The sequence below is a fragment of the Pelecanus crispus genome, chromosome 9 (assembly GCF_030463565.1).
Source record: "Pelecanus crispus isolate bPelCri1 chromosome 9, bPelCri1.pri, whole genome shotgun sequence".
Classification (NCBI taxonomy): domain Eukaryota; kingdom Metazoa; phylum Chordata; class Aves; order Pelecaniformes; family Pelecanidae; genus Pelecanus; species Pelecanus crispus.
The window spans coordinates 15346754-15360758 of NC_134651.1; the positions used below are offsets into that span (position 1 = coordinate 15346754).

The window sequence follows — 14005 nt, forward strand, 5'->3', positions numbered from 1 at the left end:
GCTCACTTGTGGAGCTGGAACATAGATACACATATACTTCTACAAACAAAGCAACTATTAACACAAATTTCTCCATACAGATTAATATTTCCCTATTTCTATCTCTGATTATCAGAGGATAATTGTACTATATTCTCCTAGCAACACTATTACTGCTGAAGTGGCACAACAGAATTGTAAGCAAGCCATCAATGACTAAGTGCAGAGTCACTTGGAGTTTTATTTAGAACTGTATACAGTAAGAAAGGACTTACAATTTTTGTAGCATGGTTGTCTAAAGGGCTTTCCTTTAGAAAAGACAATTGCCACTATGAGGTACTGAAAGCTGGATATAAAAAACAAAGTTGTGTTTTCATAATTTTTAATGTTATGTTCATCATGAAGAGTCTCATTTCCATGGTTTGCAGAGCTGGTGTTTATGACATCCAATACATTACATACACTACAACATAAAAAAAAAAAAACATTTAACACTGAGTCAAGGAGAAGATGCAAACAAGGCCTACTTGTTAATGAAAGTAATGACAGAACAAATTGCTACAGTAGTTAAAAAAAGTTTATCCTTGAAAACATATTACAGGTAGTGAGAAAGAACTCAAAACTACGTCAGGGACACAGCAATTTTTGTGAATTCTGAGCTTCGAGTTCTTTTATGCTTCCAGCTTTTAAGTTCACTATAATGAACTGTATAGAAAATATCACTGTAGATACACTTTGAAGACAGGCAAGAAAATACTGCAATCTAAAAAAAGATGAAAACACCTCTTCATTTTCAGAAATATGAATTTGATTTACTGGAGCTCTAACAGGAAAACAAAACTTTATAATATAGAAGAGTTAAAATAGGTCTGAACCATTAATTTCAAATTTCAATCTTAACTGTCCCAAAGTTGAGGAGTCTTCAGACCCTGCAGTCTGGCTCTGACCCAGTTTTGCATTTCAGCCATTGAGTAACTCCTATGTATTAGTATGCTTTTGACAAAAAAACTCAGCAGACTAACAAGCTGCCATACAGAAGGTTTATTTACGAAGTCACCAAAGGGGGTGAAATAAAGAAGAGAGCAATTATTTCCTATAGCTTTCCAATCATTACTGTATCCTGTATGGAGCCACTGCAACACTTACTCAGATTCCGTTGTCCAAGGCTCATACCAGGACTGCTGTTTGACCCAAAAAAACCCAAAGGCTTGGAAAGCAAAGCAGATGATGATCTGAGACAAAACAGAACACAGAAGTGGACCTGAGATGAGACCTGATGGAGGCCTTCGTGCAACAAGCTCCTTCCAAGCAGGGTTCAGACTCACTGCAAAGAGAAAGAAAAATAAATTACACATTACATCATTATGGTTTTCAAGAGTTACCCTGTTCACATTCTGTGAAATTAGAATGGCTAGCTCATTACATCACTTTAAAAATTAGTGCAGAATGGCAAGTGTGAAGCTACCTTGAAAAGATTATACCACACCATAATAATGCCACAATGCCTTCTATAGGCTCGTTACCCCCAGCAGCACAGGATAGCAGGGGACAATAATAGAAGCCATGAGATTTAAGGAATTAGTAGTCTCTGGCCAAATTCCCTTTGTCTGGCACAAGGACTTACAGCTCATCTCTTCAGTTTTGGTCTGCCATTGCTTCAAAGCAGCAGTTTCTATTAAACTTGAAAAAGGAATTCCACTGTTAGCCAGTAAACTGAGTGCTAGGTTCATATGTGGAATCAAATATTTCACTAGATAACAGGTTTTGAGTATAACATTTTGTGGACAGAAGTTCAACTAAAAATGCAAGAAATCAAAATATTTGAGAAATATGATGTTGGAACAACTCCTGTTTTGATTCCAAAAACAGTTTCCTCATGTCAGTAGAGATTTATGACTTCCTATACAGTGAAGAACTACTTTCCTAAGATGATGCCCACAACCTGCTTTTTGTATGAGGACGTTTCACAAACTTCAGATTAATCTAACTCAGTATGCAGCAGTTTAGGGTTTTTTAATGCATATACTGTAGTAGTCATAACATCTTAACTGTATGTCACATTGCTTACTCCAAAATACTCCATATTAAAGAAAATTTGACCAAGCAATAACTCCTTTCTAGAAGCCAGAAGGGGTAATTCAGCACAATACTTACTAGTGAAGACAACCACCAAAATGATTGCCAAATCAATGAAGAGAAACTGGAAATCTCCCAAATTGCTCAGGATCTAGACAGAAATCACAACTGAAACATCGGTAATTTCTTCACACCGAGAAACACCTTACAGTGACACTCCTATGGCATTAATTCTTTAAATTTCACTCTATAAACAAGACAGTCTCTTATCAAACTGGCTTCCTTTATCTGCAGGAGTCTTGAGTACTCTACAATTCACAGATCAATTCCTGAAGTATCAAGATATGAAACAATTTCAGTTTCAAGATGCAAAAGCTATTTGTAATTGAAATTTGTTTGTAATCAAACTTATATTACTGAATCTTACAAACCAATGAAGTAATAGCTTAGGCCCACAGTTCTCTAAACACCATAACCTTACTATGTAGTCATACAGTTGTCAAAATTTCTACCCTAAAAGTCCTTTAATACTTTGCATGTGTAACTTACTCAGAATACAAATTAAAATACAGGATTTCTACTACATGCCATATTATGAATCCAGTCATATTAAGAGGAAATACTCCACTTCGCTTCCCCCTGCCCAACTCGGTACTTTCAACCCTTACATAAAAGGAATACATTGCCCTTAAATAAAGTTAGGCTATTTTAAAATGCTGACAGTTTTTATAACAGAAAATTGTATTTTCGTTCCATTTATATGCTTATTTGGACTTCCCACTGTAGAGACTTTCTATTCACAGGGATTAGTTATTGCCCTTTTTAAAAAGATACTACTGCGTTTTTCATATAGTTAATACAAAGAAAAGCAAAAAATACTAACAAAACTTTTATCCCAAAGACAGTTTTTAGAATGTGGGTGTTTTGTACTCAGAGACTTGCAAGAATTTATATTAAATATCCATCAATTTGCAGATCTCTGAATTACGTTGACACTGCTTAAGCACAATTAAATACTTACAGAATATAGCAGAGTAACACTGATGTACTGGATAATGCTGTATAATGCCATGAACTTAAATACACAGAAGGAAGTTATTAAAGCAGCACGGCCTTCCCTGTCAAAACAAACGCAATCACGTAACTAGAAAGCTTTCTGTGCAAGCAGTTAAACTCTGCTTAGCAAAACGTTAGCTGCAATTTAACATCTCAGCAAATCCTTTGAGGGACATTAGGCTGAGGACATACGAAGAAAAAGGGGTCAGAATGGTACACTTTCAAGTGCATCAAAGTTGTGAGCGTGCCTTCCAAACTGAGCCACCACCTTACTTTGGTATTCTTTGGAGTTCATGTGGTTTTCCAACAGAGCCTTTAAAATTAAGGTCTGCTTGCAAAAGCATCTATGAAGCACTAGTTTACTACATGGATTGAATGAACATGCAGTCAGCCACAGAGTTGCTGACTTCAGAAACGTCTCTGATTACACATTACTTCATTAGTTCCACACAGACTTAACTAGATTCTTCTCTGGCTGACCTTTATCCAAAATTATTACCTAACTTCCAATTCTAGAATCAAAAATTGGTCAAACCCTATTTAGAAAATTTGTTGTTTTCTACTTTGTAAGGTGCTGAGCAATTATCTGAAGAATTTTACTGCTTGCAATTACACATAGCCTTTATAGAAACTAACATAGTCACTAATACATCAAATTAAATACTAATGTGTAGAAGCGCACTCACGCTCAAAAAAATTAACTTTACATGGACAAAAGGGTTTATAACAAAATACTAAGTCATGCTATGGCAAGCCTTTGCTCAGAGTACCTTCAGTAAACTGAAGTAAACTACTAAAATGTATGGCTCGTTCTTTAATTCAAACTGGCCTCCTACAGCATCAAACATATACTAACAGAGGGCATGCAAAACTAGTTACACAGGTACATTTAAGTTCACAGTAAGTGGCATTACCTGATCAGCTTTGGCACGCAGGAAATACTAGGTGTCCTGGAAGTGAATGGTGATGCCACAGAAGCCTCAAGTTCAGACAAAGATATACCACCATGTGCCCTCTTTAGTGCCTGCCAGTTAAGATTGAAATAGAGAACATCTTAAAACTTGCTTTCAGCTGTAAAATTTAACTGAACAGTTCTGTATGGAAAATAAAAATATACTTACGCCACAGTCATTTGCTCCATCTCCACACATGCCCACATAGTAACTATAAAAACCAAACAGATGTCAGCATTCTGGACCATTCCCTAATCATAGTCCATTTAGCTTATTCCATTAAATACATCTATATTATTTAACTTATTCAGGGTTTGCATAATAATGAGTGATCGTTAATGCTGAAAGCAATTACTGTTCCCATTACACATATAAGGAAGTAGACATAAAAATAACATGACTTAGCCAGGTCAGTCAAACCAATACAGTTATCAGCCCTCTATCATTCCAAGGTGGTCTAAAGTATCTTTGCTCTAGGCAAAGAAACTTTTGTAGTATTTTGTATAGCTGCAAGGCCTGACACCAACAGACAGTATACTGACCAGATATGAACAGAAGTCATCCTGTTAATACTTCTTTAATACACAGAAGACATTTGATGTTTTTTTTTTTTAAGCCAAGCAACCAGATTTAAAAAATATGTTAGTCAGTTTAGTTATTCATCACTTCACGAGAAGTCTGAAACTTTCACAACTAGCCAGCAGGTGGTACTACTCTCATTCCTGCTCAGGTAATAGGCTGATTTACTGGCTCAAGGAAGTTATATTAGCCCGGCCTTTTTCATTTGGCAAAACAGCTAGCAGCATACATAATTTTTTCTCCTATCACACCGAACACTCTATCAACCCTCCTGCTTTCTATGCTTAAGCAAATACTTACTCTACATTTTGTAAAGCTTCCACCAACTGAGTTTTCTGATCAGGCGCCATGCGAGCAAACACAGTGCCATATAACACAAGCTGGAAGACAGAAGATTTCTTAATGCTCACAGGGCAAAGTCTGTTCACCATCAAAAGTGCTCATACTCAAGTAAAATGCTCACCTTGGGTACCAGGTCTTGAAAATGCTCCAAAATCACTGCAAATGACTTTCCATTCATTGCAAAATGGTACTGGGTCTGGCGATCCTCAAGGCTTTCATGGACCAATTTAACTGGAATATCCTATCAAAAGCAGTTTAATACTCTAGCTGTAGTGTATTTATACAGACACCTTGCAATTTCAAGCTAATACTCAGAGGGGTATTCCTGGAGATCCCACACTAGAGGAGGTTTCTAAGAACGTTACTTGAAAGAAAACTTCATAGAATGAAAACACCTATTTAGTAACAAGAAAACATGGTTTAAAGTTTCAACCACAAGCAGCTAGAGCAGTCTTAACAGATTGAAATGTGGAAAAAACCCTGTCTCCTGCACAACTAAAGTGTCAAATCAAGTCGATCCCCAGAAAGTGTCAAATGTCACATCACAGTTGAAAAACTAGCTCCCCCAGCTGTTCTACTGCTCTTTGGTATTTTAAGATCTGAAAGTTAACTAGGACATCAATTTTGACTTGTTACTTAACAGCAGATTTGCTACTTAACAGAATAAGATAAAAAGAAAGAAACTCAACAGTAAAACTAACCGCTCTACACTCTAACGGCATAATAATGCTCAAATTACCTCTGAGTTTATGGCTGGTGATGAACTAGTGCATTTTGCGAGGGTATCTGCATAATGCCAGTTGATCCTGGCAGCCTGCCCATCCTTTGGAGGTAGTGCTTCAGCAATAATGACCTTATCCTGAGGTAGAATCATTCCACAGTCTCTGGCCACAGAGATAGCAGTTAACATGTTATCCCCTGTTAAACAATTGCACGTAAAAAGGTTTGAGTTAGAAAAGTATCAATAGCATACACTGATATTCCACATAAGAGAAAAGCTAACAAAGGCAGTTTTAAACCAGGAGGAGATTTTTTTTATCTTTTTGAGTATGAATGTTTACATGCTAACCTGTAACCATGACAGTGCGAATGTTGGCTTTACGCAAATCTTCAAGTACAGCAGGGGTTTCTTGCTTTAGCTTGTTTTGCATTATAATTAACCCCATAAAATCCATGTTGCTTTCAATAGCATCTCTGTAGAAAAGGAGGCAAGGAGAAGAACAATTATTAGATGTAGCTTAAAGAGCCTGATTTTCTGTTTATCAAAGTAAATGTTTATTTTTAACCATTGAAAGTGTGAAGAATTTGCTTTATAAAAAGTGACCTGAGAGATATCATCATTAACATTCATTTATACTTATTTCCCTTGTTTTAGTTTAAAACCAGTATGAGAAAATGTTGTTTCCTCTCAGGCACACAGCTGTTCAGTTTCTTCCACAAGAATTCTTTCTAGAAGAAATTACATTGTCAAAAAGGTCATTGCTAGAAAAAAATACTCTGAAACTAACTGCATTCACAGCCAAATTTATAGACTTGTTTGGAATGCAGATCTCTAATTTCCAAATTAGCTGAACCTTAACGTACAAAGTTACCAAATTGTGTTACCAAGGCTAGTAAGATTAATAGACATTAGCTAATTAGGTAACTAATTGACTTTGTTTTACATGAAAGTCAGCGTATTTACAGGTCTTGGGTATTCTACTGCTACTGTAGATTTTTCACACCTGAAATTGGAAAACCCATTTCTCTGCTGTGTACTGTTTTGAAAAAAGTTCATCTTGTGCACAGAGTTGATACAAAAGAACAGAGTCAAAGCTGGCATTTTCATAGCAATGCTACACTTTCAAACACTATGGAAAAAGATAGCATTATCCACAAAACTAGGACCAGCTTAAAGGTAATTAAGAGGAAATATGACTCTTTGAAGAAAGAAAACTTTCTACCTTCAAAACCCTTCTGACAAGCTTTGCGATGAGAAAATGGACATGCTGCCTATAGCGAATGAAGAAACTGAATCAAACACGTACAGGAGTGTTTCCACTACATGCCGTTATCTTCAATAGAAGCAGATGATACAAGTTTGTTCAAGTAACAAAGAAATCAGATGAGGTTTTCTGCCACATTATCATAAATTAAACCTCATCAAGAATTATTATTACAGTTCATTTCAAGCTTAAAGATGTTCCTCAGAATTCACATTATTGCAGAAAAATTTCCTTATCTTAAATTTCTATTTATTGTCCAGGGTACAAATAAAGAATGCACAGAACTACATATGTCAAGACAGAAGAAAGCGAAAGAGTAGTAGTAATTGATTTAAACAAAAATAAATATTACATAATTCATTCAAAGCATGCAGCTTTTAAAGCCTGTTACTTACGAAAAAAGTGAAGTCACTCTTACCTATTAATAGTCTGGACTTTGTGCCATGTAAGCTTAGACTCCAATTTTCTGTGAGCCAGAGCAATAACTCGGAAGCCCTGCTTAGTGTATTCTTCCAGGACACACTCAAAGTCAACAGGAACTTTAAAAAGATTAAGTTTAGAGTTATTAAAATTATTCATCTTACAGCTGAGCTACACAAGAAATAAAAATAGTTTGGTCCTTTACCTGTTTCCTGCTTACACAAGCTGGCAATCACTTCAGGGGCACCTTTCATGTAAGCATCCATTCTCTTCTCCCCTAGAACTCTCGCTATTACACACATACGCTGCAAAACTGAAGAAAATGGAAACTGGCGCACAATTCCAATCTCATAACTGGTCTGTGTCATACAGGAAGGAAGGAAGAACAGGGTTATATCCACATACATTCTGAAAAAAGATATACATGTTTAATTGAAAAAGCATACTTACCGAAAGCTCAAACAATTCCTAAAAAAAGAAAAAATACATTTACTGTAAATTTTAAAGTATTTTTTCAGCTACAAACTATTTCACCATAAATCAGCAAATGAATCTACACAGCACTCTATATAAAGTCACCCTATTTGCAACAGATTTCATGGAAGCTGAATATGAATATACTGCATCTGTTTAGTATCCTTTACTTTAAGTAAGATATAGTAGAACTTTAGAGCTTGATTACTTGATGAGAATTTGCAAGACTTTTCACAGTCCAACCTGTGTCTGTTTAGCCTATCTAAACGATTAAGATATGATATTTCAGAATAAGTCCATGATTATTAAGTATATCCCCCAAAAATCATGTAATAAATTTCAAGAATGTTCATGTGTCAACTACCTCACAATAATTACTGCTGTGCATGTACACTGAGTTCTGAACAAAACGAGACACTTCTACCCACTTAGAGTAAGACTCATACAGAGGAACCAACCTGCTATACCCTCCCGCTACCCTGCTCTGTAATAATCCGGCTATACAGTCACATGCTTAAATTTCCCCTCCTGTTTAAAAAAATACTTAAAAATGCAGATAGAAGAAAATTTTAAATCTGCACTTAATGAAAACATACATCTCTAAGGTACAACGGTGGCAAGAATTCCGTAATGTGCAGTGACATTAACAAACGATTGTTTTAGCTGAAACTGCAAGGTGAGCACACCTAAGCACTTCATTAGCATGGTAAGAATTTGGTAATGATACTAATATTAAAATGCATAGACTTAAAAAACATTACAGCACTTTATAACCAGTCTGTAAGGGTAATAATGCTTGCAATCAGTCTGCTCATCTTGAAAGTGGCATATACCAAACCACTACCTTCAACAATGGTTTAAACATGTCTTCTCTATCTTTGCAATCAAAAAACACAGTTTTGATTCTGTTTGGATTATATCAGCCAGAACCACAGCATACGGTAAAATGTATTTGTTTAGCACAAAGGATTACTTTGACTCAAATAACTGCTTTGAATTTTTATACCATTTCTTGATTTGTTGCTTGCTTGGATTCTGGGAAAAGCTGTTTTGAAGGTCGAACCACCGTCGGCATGATTCGATTATGAAGGGCTGTTTCCTCTTCAGTTGATTCTTCTAAAATCTGTATTAAAAATAATCAACTAATTTATACATTCATTAACTCTAATTTTCTCATAACGTAATTTTCAGGAAAAAAAAAAAAAAGCCTTGGATGTCAGCCCAAGGTGCAATGATCTTTCTAAACAAGATTTCCTATGAGAATCAAGTGTCTTAATTTAGCAGTTAACTTAAGATCCACTTAGCTATTTTACATGTTTATTATATGCATTAAAACCTTGCCACACAACATCAGAAAGCAGCAAATTAGCAATTCAGATTCTTTCAGTTCTATGAATTGTTGCCCAGAACACATTTTAGGAACATTTTCACGTTAAGATGTCCTTTGACACATGGGCATTGTGAAAAGCCCACCATTTTACAGTTACAGGTTGAAACAGCATATAATAGCTTATCTTGTATGGCACAGTGTAAGAAATTTCAGGATACTCCTCTTAAAAAAATGTTGCTTCTCTTGAAACAAGCAGACACTTACCCATCCTATTGCTTCAAACATCTTCAAATCAAGCGGATCCCCAGAAAGTACCCCTTCAATTTTTGTAAGGGAATGACAAGTTGCCATGCAAGCAACAAACTCAGACTTCAGCAAGCTCTCACTGCAAGCCCTCTCTTCCGGCAAAAGGAAACTAAAACAATGAAGTTATAATATACTTAGCACTATAATTATTTATTATGAGCCAATTCAAAAAGTTTGTTTAGATTAACAGAAGAAAATTGACTGCACAAGTCTCTTCACTTGTATTTTCACACATCAGAGAAAACAGATTAAGATTCCAGGCTGGAATCTTCAGAAACAGTCATAACTTCTGTTTCCTTCAAAAACTCTGTGTTAATTCACTGTCTAGTTTGATTCCTCATACAGAGGCCTCTCATCACTTTGTACTTAACTCAATTAGCTAAGCTAATTCATTTTAGCAGCCCAAAAAGTCATCACTTAGGAGGACAGAATTAAGGAAATGTGCTATACTTTAACTGCATCATTTCTGCAGTATGAACCTAACGAGGTCTCAGACCTTAACAAATTGAATTGCACCTCAGCCTCATGAGAGAGTTATAACTTCCATTACACCTAAAGCATATTTTCAGTTGCATTCTTACAGCTCATTACAGAAATGCAAACACATATTAGCTCACATGGAATTTTCTATTCTATTCTGCTGAAGCTGTTAAAACACAACTAAGTATCATATTTGCTATCAGCTCCGAGGTTGTCCTTACCGAGCATTTTCCACCCGTTGAATTCCCCAAAGATCCAAGCCATCCTCAGTAAGCGTGCCAGTCTGCAAGATAAACCAAGAGGCATGGCAAGAAGAAAAAGCCTTCAGAAACAAGTTATCCACAGATAGAGCAAAAATTAACAGCTAATTAACCAAATTGCACATGAACAATATATTTTATTTTGTTTTCACTTAAAAATCAAGACTTCAGGACAGGAAATACAGTATCTCCCTTGCTTTTTGCTAGTAACTAAGTTCCAACTCTGTTAAATAACTTAAAAATCCAAAGTTAATAACTCAGCATCTCTGGATTCAGAGGTTGGGGGCAACAGAAAATAGGTACTAAACCCTTAGTACTACTTTCTTACATAGCTAAAACAGTAACTGGAATATATTTACAATGGAAATAATAAATTTAGTGTGGGTACTTAAGATTTTAGATAAAAATCTAAGGAGGAAAATAAATTTTCTCTAGGAATTAACCAGAAGCAAAGGATTCAGGCTAGTGGCACTACTGTCTTTCACTCACGTTTCTGTTATGGAATAATAACAAAATATGCTGGTTTGGCTTTTCATTGAAATAAATGAAAATGAGAAAGAAGTCTGACCTCACACTCCAATTTTCCAGAAGCCTGTGTACTAACTAAAACTCTTAATAGACCCCAACTCTCACATTTCTGGGGTGCCAGTAGTAAGTTAGGACTTGGGGGTCTTGAGATAAGAAAGCAGCTCTATATTATAACAACTTTTTACAGCAGACTAAATTAAGTGAGTTAAAAGGTGGTAAACACTGAATACCTGCAAGCTAACAGGACAAAAATTATCTAACTTATATGAAAGTAATGAATTTTATTGTAGTTGCTAGTCTACACGAATTCCCACTTATAATACAATGCCTCTCCAGGTGGCAACACAAAGTTTCAAAATTCACCTAACCTTATCAAAACACACGAGATTCAGCTGGCCACAAATATTTATCCTTTGTGGGCTGATGCAAAAGATGCCAATTTTTTTCAACCTTCGTTGTGCATAAACAATGCCAGCAGTCATGGCAGCAGGGAGCGCTGGAGGCACTGTGATAGTGATAATGTCAAGAGACTCGATGATGATGGTACGAGCTGGAACCTGCAATGAAGGTCAGAGTTAATGAACAAGAACTGACTACTTAAATATTCACTATCCCACCGAAGAGTTACATCACCGTTACCAAAAGCAAATCCACACATTGCTTTGCCCAGTACAGCATGTTCTGGATTGCCCAGAAACCCAGCACAATCTTGACCTGCTATCAGCAACCATGATAACCCAGTCCTAAATTATCCACAACCCATAACTTCAAGTTTGCCCTTTTTACCCTGCAAACACATTACTTTAAAACAGTAACTGAATAATGCAAAATTTTTCGAGAGAAAAGAAATTACAGTTATCAGGTTATCAATTTCTTGCTAAGGATTTTTTTGCCTGCAGCATGCTTTAGATGTGCTGTATCCTATTTCTTCCAACTGGATATCAGTCAGGTGGTAATCTTACATATAATAAATATAAAAATCTAGTAATTGAGTCAGCAGAAATTGAAGTAAACTCAAATTTCACTGTAATATATTCAAATTCTGCTTCTCTGCTGAATTTTGTTCTCAGTAACCTTGCCTTTCTCTTTCCATTGATACAAAATAAAGCAAAGAAATTTTCACTTAAAATCAAATTGTTTCTCATCATCTGAAGTACGTTGGAAATCATGATCAACCCTTTTCAAAAATAAGGCGGTTCTGGACCAGAAATTAAAACATACCTCATTTAAGATGCTATTGACAACCGTGTAAAGAAACCCAAAGCCTGCCACCACTACCAGAAACAAGAGAAACAAATAGGCGTCTCTGTAGAGTTTAAAATCAGTTGGCTTTGGATATAGTATGGAACGAACAAGCTGTCCTTTAGCAGTACTAAAGCCTAGAAATAAAAAGGAGTAAGTTATAAAAAGTATAAACAAGAGCAAAGCTATTCAAATATATTAAAAACCTCAATGAAACCCTTAAGCTACTCATTTCATTAAGACTGTTTCTCAATATACAGTCACAGATGTTTTGCAATACTGTAATTAAGGTGCTTCAAAAACGTACATGCACATCGTACTAAGTGCTTCTATCCCATGGCAAGGACACGCAGCTGATGCAAACAAATCCCTCTTCTACACCAGCAGTAAACCCTCAAATGGTTTGGCCTGGAAGAGTTTGTTGTACTGCATTCTGTCCCCCACAGTGCAGAGTTAGTGGGTATATTTATTACTTGTCTAATTTAGCCAGTCCTTGCAAAAAGAAAATTAAGTTATTCATAGGGTCCAACTTTAAGTACGTAAATGACAAGTCTTTGTAAGCACCCTTGACAGACAGAAAGAAAGATTCAGAAAAAAAATGCAGTGTACAGAGTCATCTTTTGGAGAAACCCCCCTCCTGATTGCGTTTTGACACCTAAACTAGGAGACTAGACTTCTAAGGGTCTTAGAGTCAGACAACCAACAGACACCCTGAGATCCTCCTTGAACCTTTGCCTCAACATGTGAAAAGGCCAACACCAGTGCCCAATTTTGTATGCCTGAAATATTTTGTATCTGCTTAGACTTCAAAATCTATTGCTACAACCTCAATATCAGCGTCAGTTCTGCTGGCACTAACGCTCCTTGACAGCTTCTCAGTCTGCAAGCCATCACAGCAAAAGCTAAGCCCTCCACACTGATATGTGTTCTACCAGAACGAAGCAGCTATTGCATCAGTCTTAAAGCGGATGAGTTCATCACAAGAGGAACAAGGTGTGAAGCCTCCAGGCTTTGAATTTGCTACTGCAGAATACTAGCCACGGGCCTGTTCAGAGAAGTTCAGCATGTCAGTGTGTATTTGAGTACTTAGTCATGAATGCTTTGTAATTTGACACAGCAGTCAAAAAAATCATAACTACTTCTGATTTTTTTTAATGGTTTTGCAGCAGGTTCTGTAGCCACATAGGCTGGAACACACCAGGGTAAAATCATAAATGAAAACCTCACGTGGTGTCTTGAGAACACAATGGACATACAATAGCTTTAGTGAACATCTCTGTTCTCTAAAAAGAATAACCAGTTTTGAATTCTTTACAATCACAGTAGGAGCCACAATGACATACACACTAACATATCCATGAACTGAGTTTCAGGAGCAAAAAAAATGCATACATTTAGTTCATTGTTATTATATGTATATTTCAGCTGTAACATCAAACATTTCATGTTAAAGGCTTAACTCTGAAGAGTACTGTGAGTATAGTCCCAGCATGATCAATCTTATATCCTGATTTACAACAAGATTAAGACTACACACCTTTGCACACAACCATATGGAGTTCTGCTCTCCTAGAATTCTTTTAAGGACTAAATTTTCTAGTATCTTCAATTTTGTGGCATCCCCCTTCCTCAGATAAAGGGATTTTTACTTGTATCTCACTAGGTAAGAATTACTTTAGTTCTTACTATCAGACATCTTAGGAGTGAGAAGCTACAAGCACTGTGACATATATCTAGTTCTGTGAAGTGGGAAATTCCCAACTTGCCTAAAAGCCATCCCTGTAAACCAGACAGAACAGAAAGGATTTTATACCCCTTTGCTCCTCTCTATATATAGTCATAGGATGAAAAGTGTGCTTGGCCATACATTTAACCTGAACGAGGTCCACAGAGTTAAATTCATCCTGCTTACAACATAGGAGCTAACTCTGACCTGTCATGGGCAAAGAGCAGATTAAAAAAATTGCTTCAGATGTCAGGGCAGTAAGACTCAGT

General features: G+C 36.3%; 1 protein-coding gene across 1 annotated transcript in view; it reads right to left on the reverse strand.

The window, feature by feature from the left end:
• ATP13A3 (ATPase 13A3) overlaps window positions 1-14005 on the reverse strand; it is a 57029-nt gene that overhangs the window by 6271 nt on the left and 36753 nt on the right. The window contains exons 12-29 of the mRNA XM_075715944.1: window positions 11990-12147; window positions 11137-11325; window positions 10202-10263; window positions 9459-9609; window positions 8871-8987; window positions 7841-7858; window positions 7596-7749; window positions 7389-7509; window positions 6055-6179; window positions 5725-5903; window positions 5107-5226; window positions 4944-5023; window positions 4233-4275; window positions 4026-4135; window positions 3077-3173; window positions 2134-2206; window positions 1126-1303; window positions 255-442 (exon numbers count right to left, since the gene is read on the reverse strand). Of these exons, the coding sequence (XP_075572059.1) occupies window positions 255-442; window positions 1126-1303; window positions 2134-2206; window positions 3077-3173; window positions 4026-4135; window positions 4233-4275; window positions 4944-5023; window positions 5107-5226; window positions 5725-5903; window positions 6055-6179; window positions 7389-7509; window positions 7596-7749; window positions 7841-7858; window positions 8871-8987; window positions 9459-9609; window positions 10202-10263; window positions 11137-11325; window positions 11990-12147 (2163 nt within the window). The remainder of the gene's footprint in view (window positions 1-254; window positions 443-1125; window positions 1304-2133; window positions 2207-3076; window positions 3174-4025; window positions 4136-4232; window positions 4276-4943; window positions 5024-5106; window positions 5227-5724; window positions 5904-6054; window positions 6180-7388; window positions 7510-7595; window positions 7750-7840; window positions 7859-8870; window positions 8988-9458; window positions 9610-10201; window positions 10264-11136; window positions 11326-11989; window positions 12148-14005) is intronic.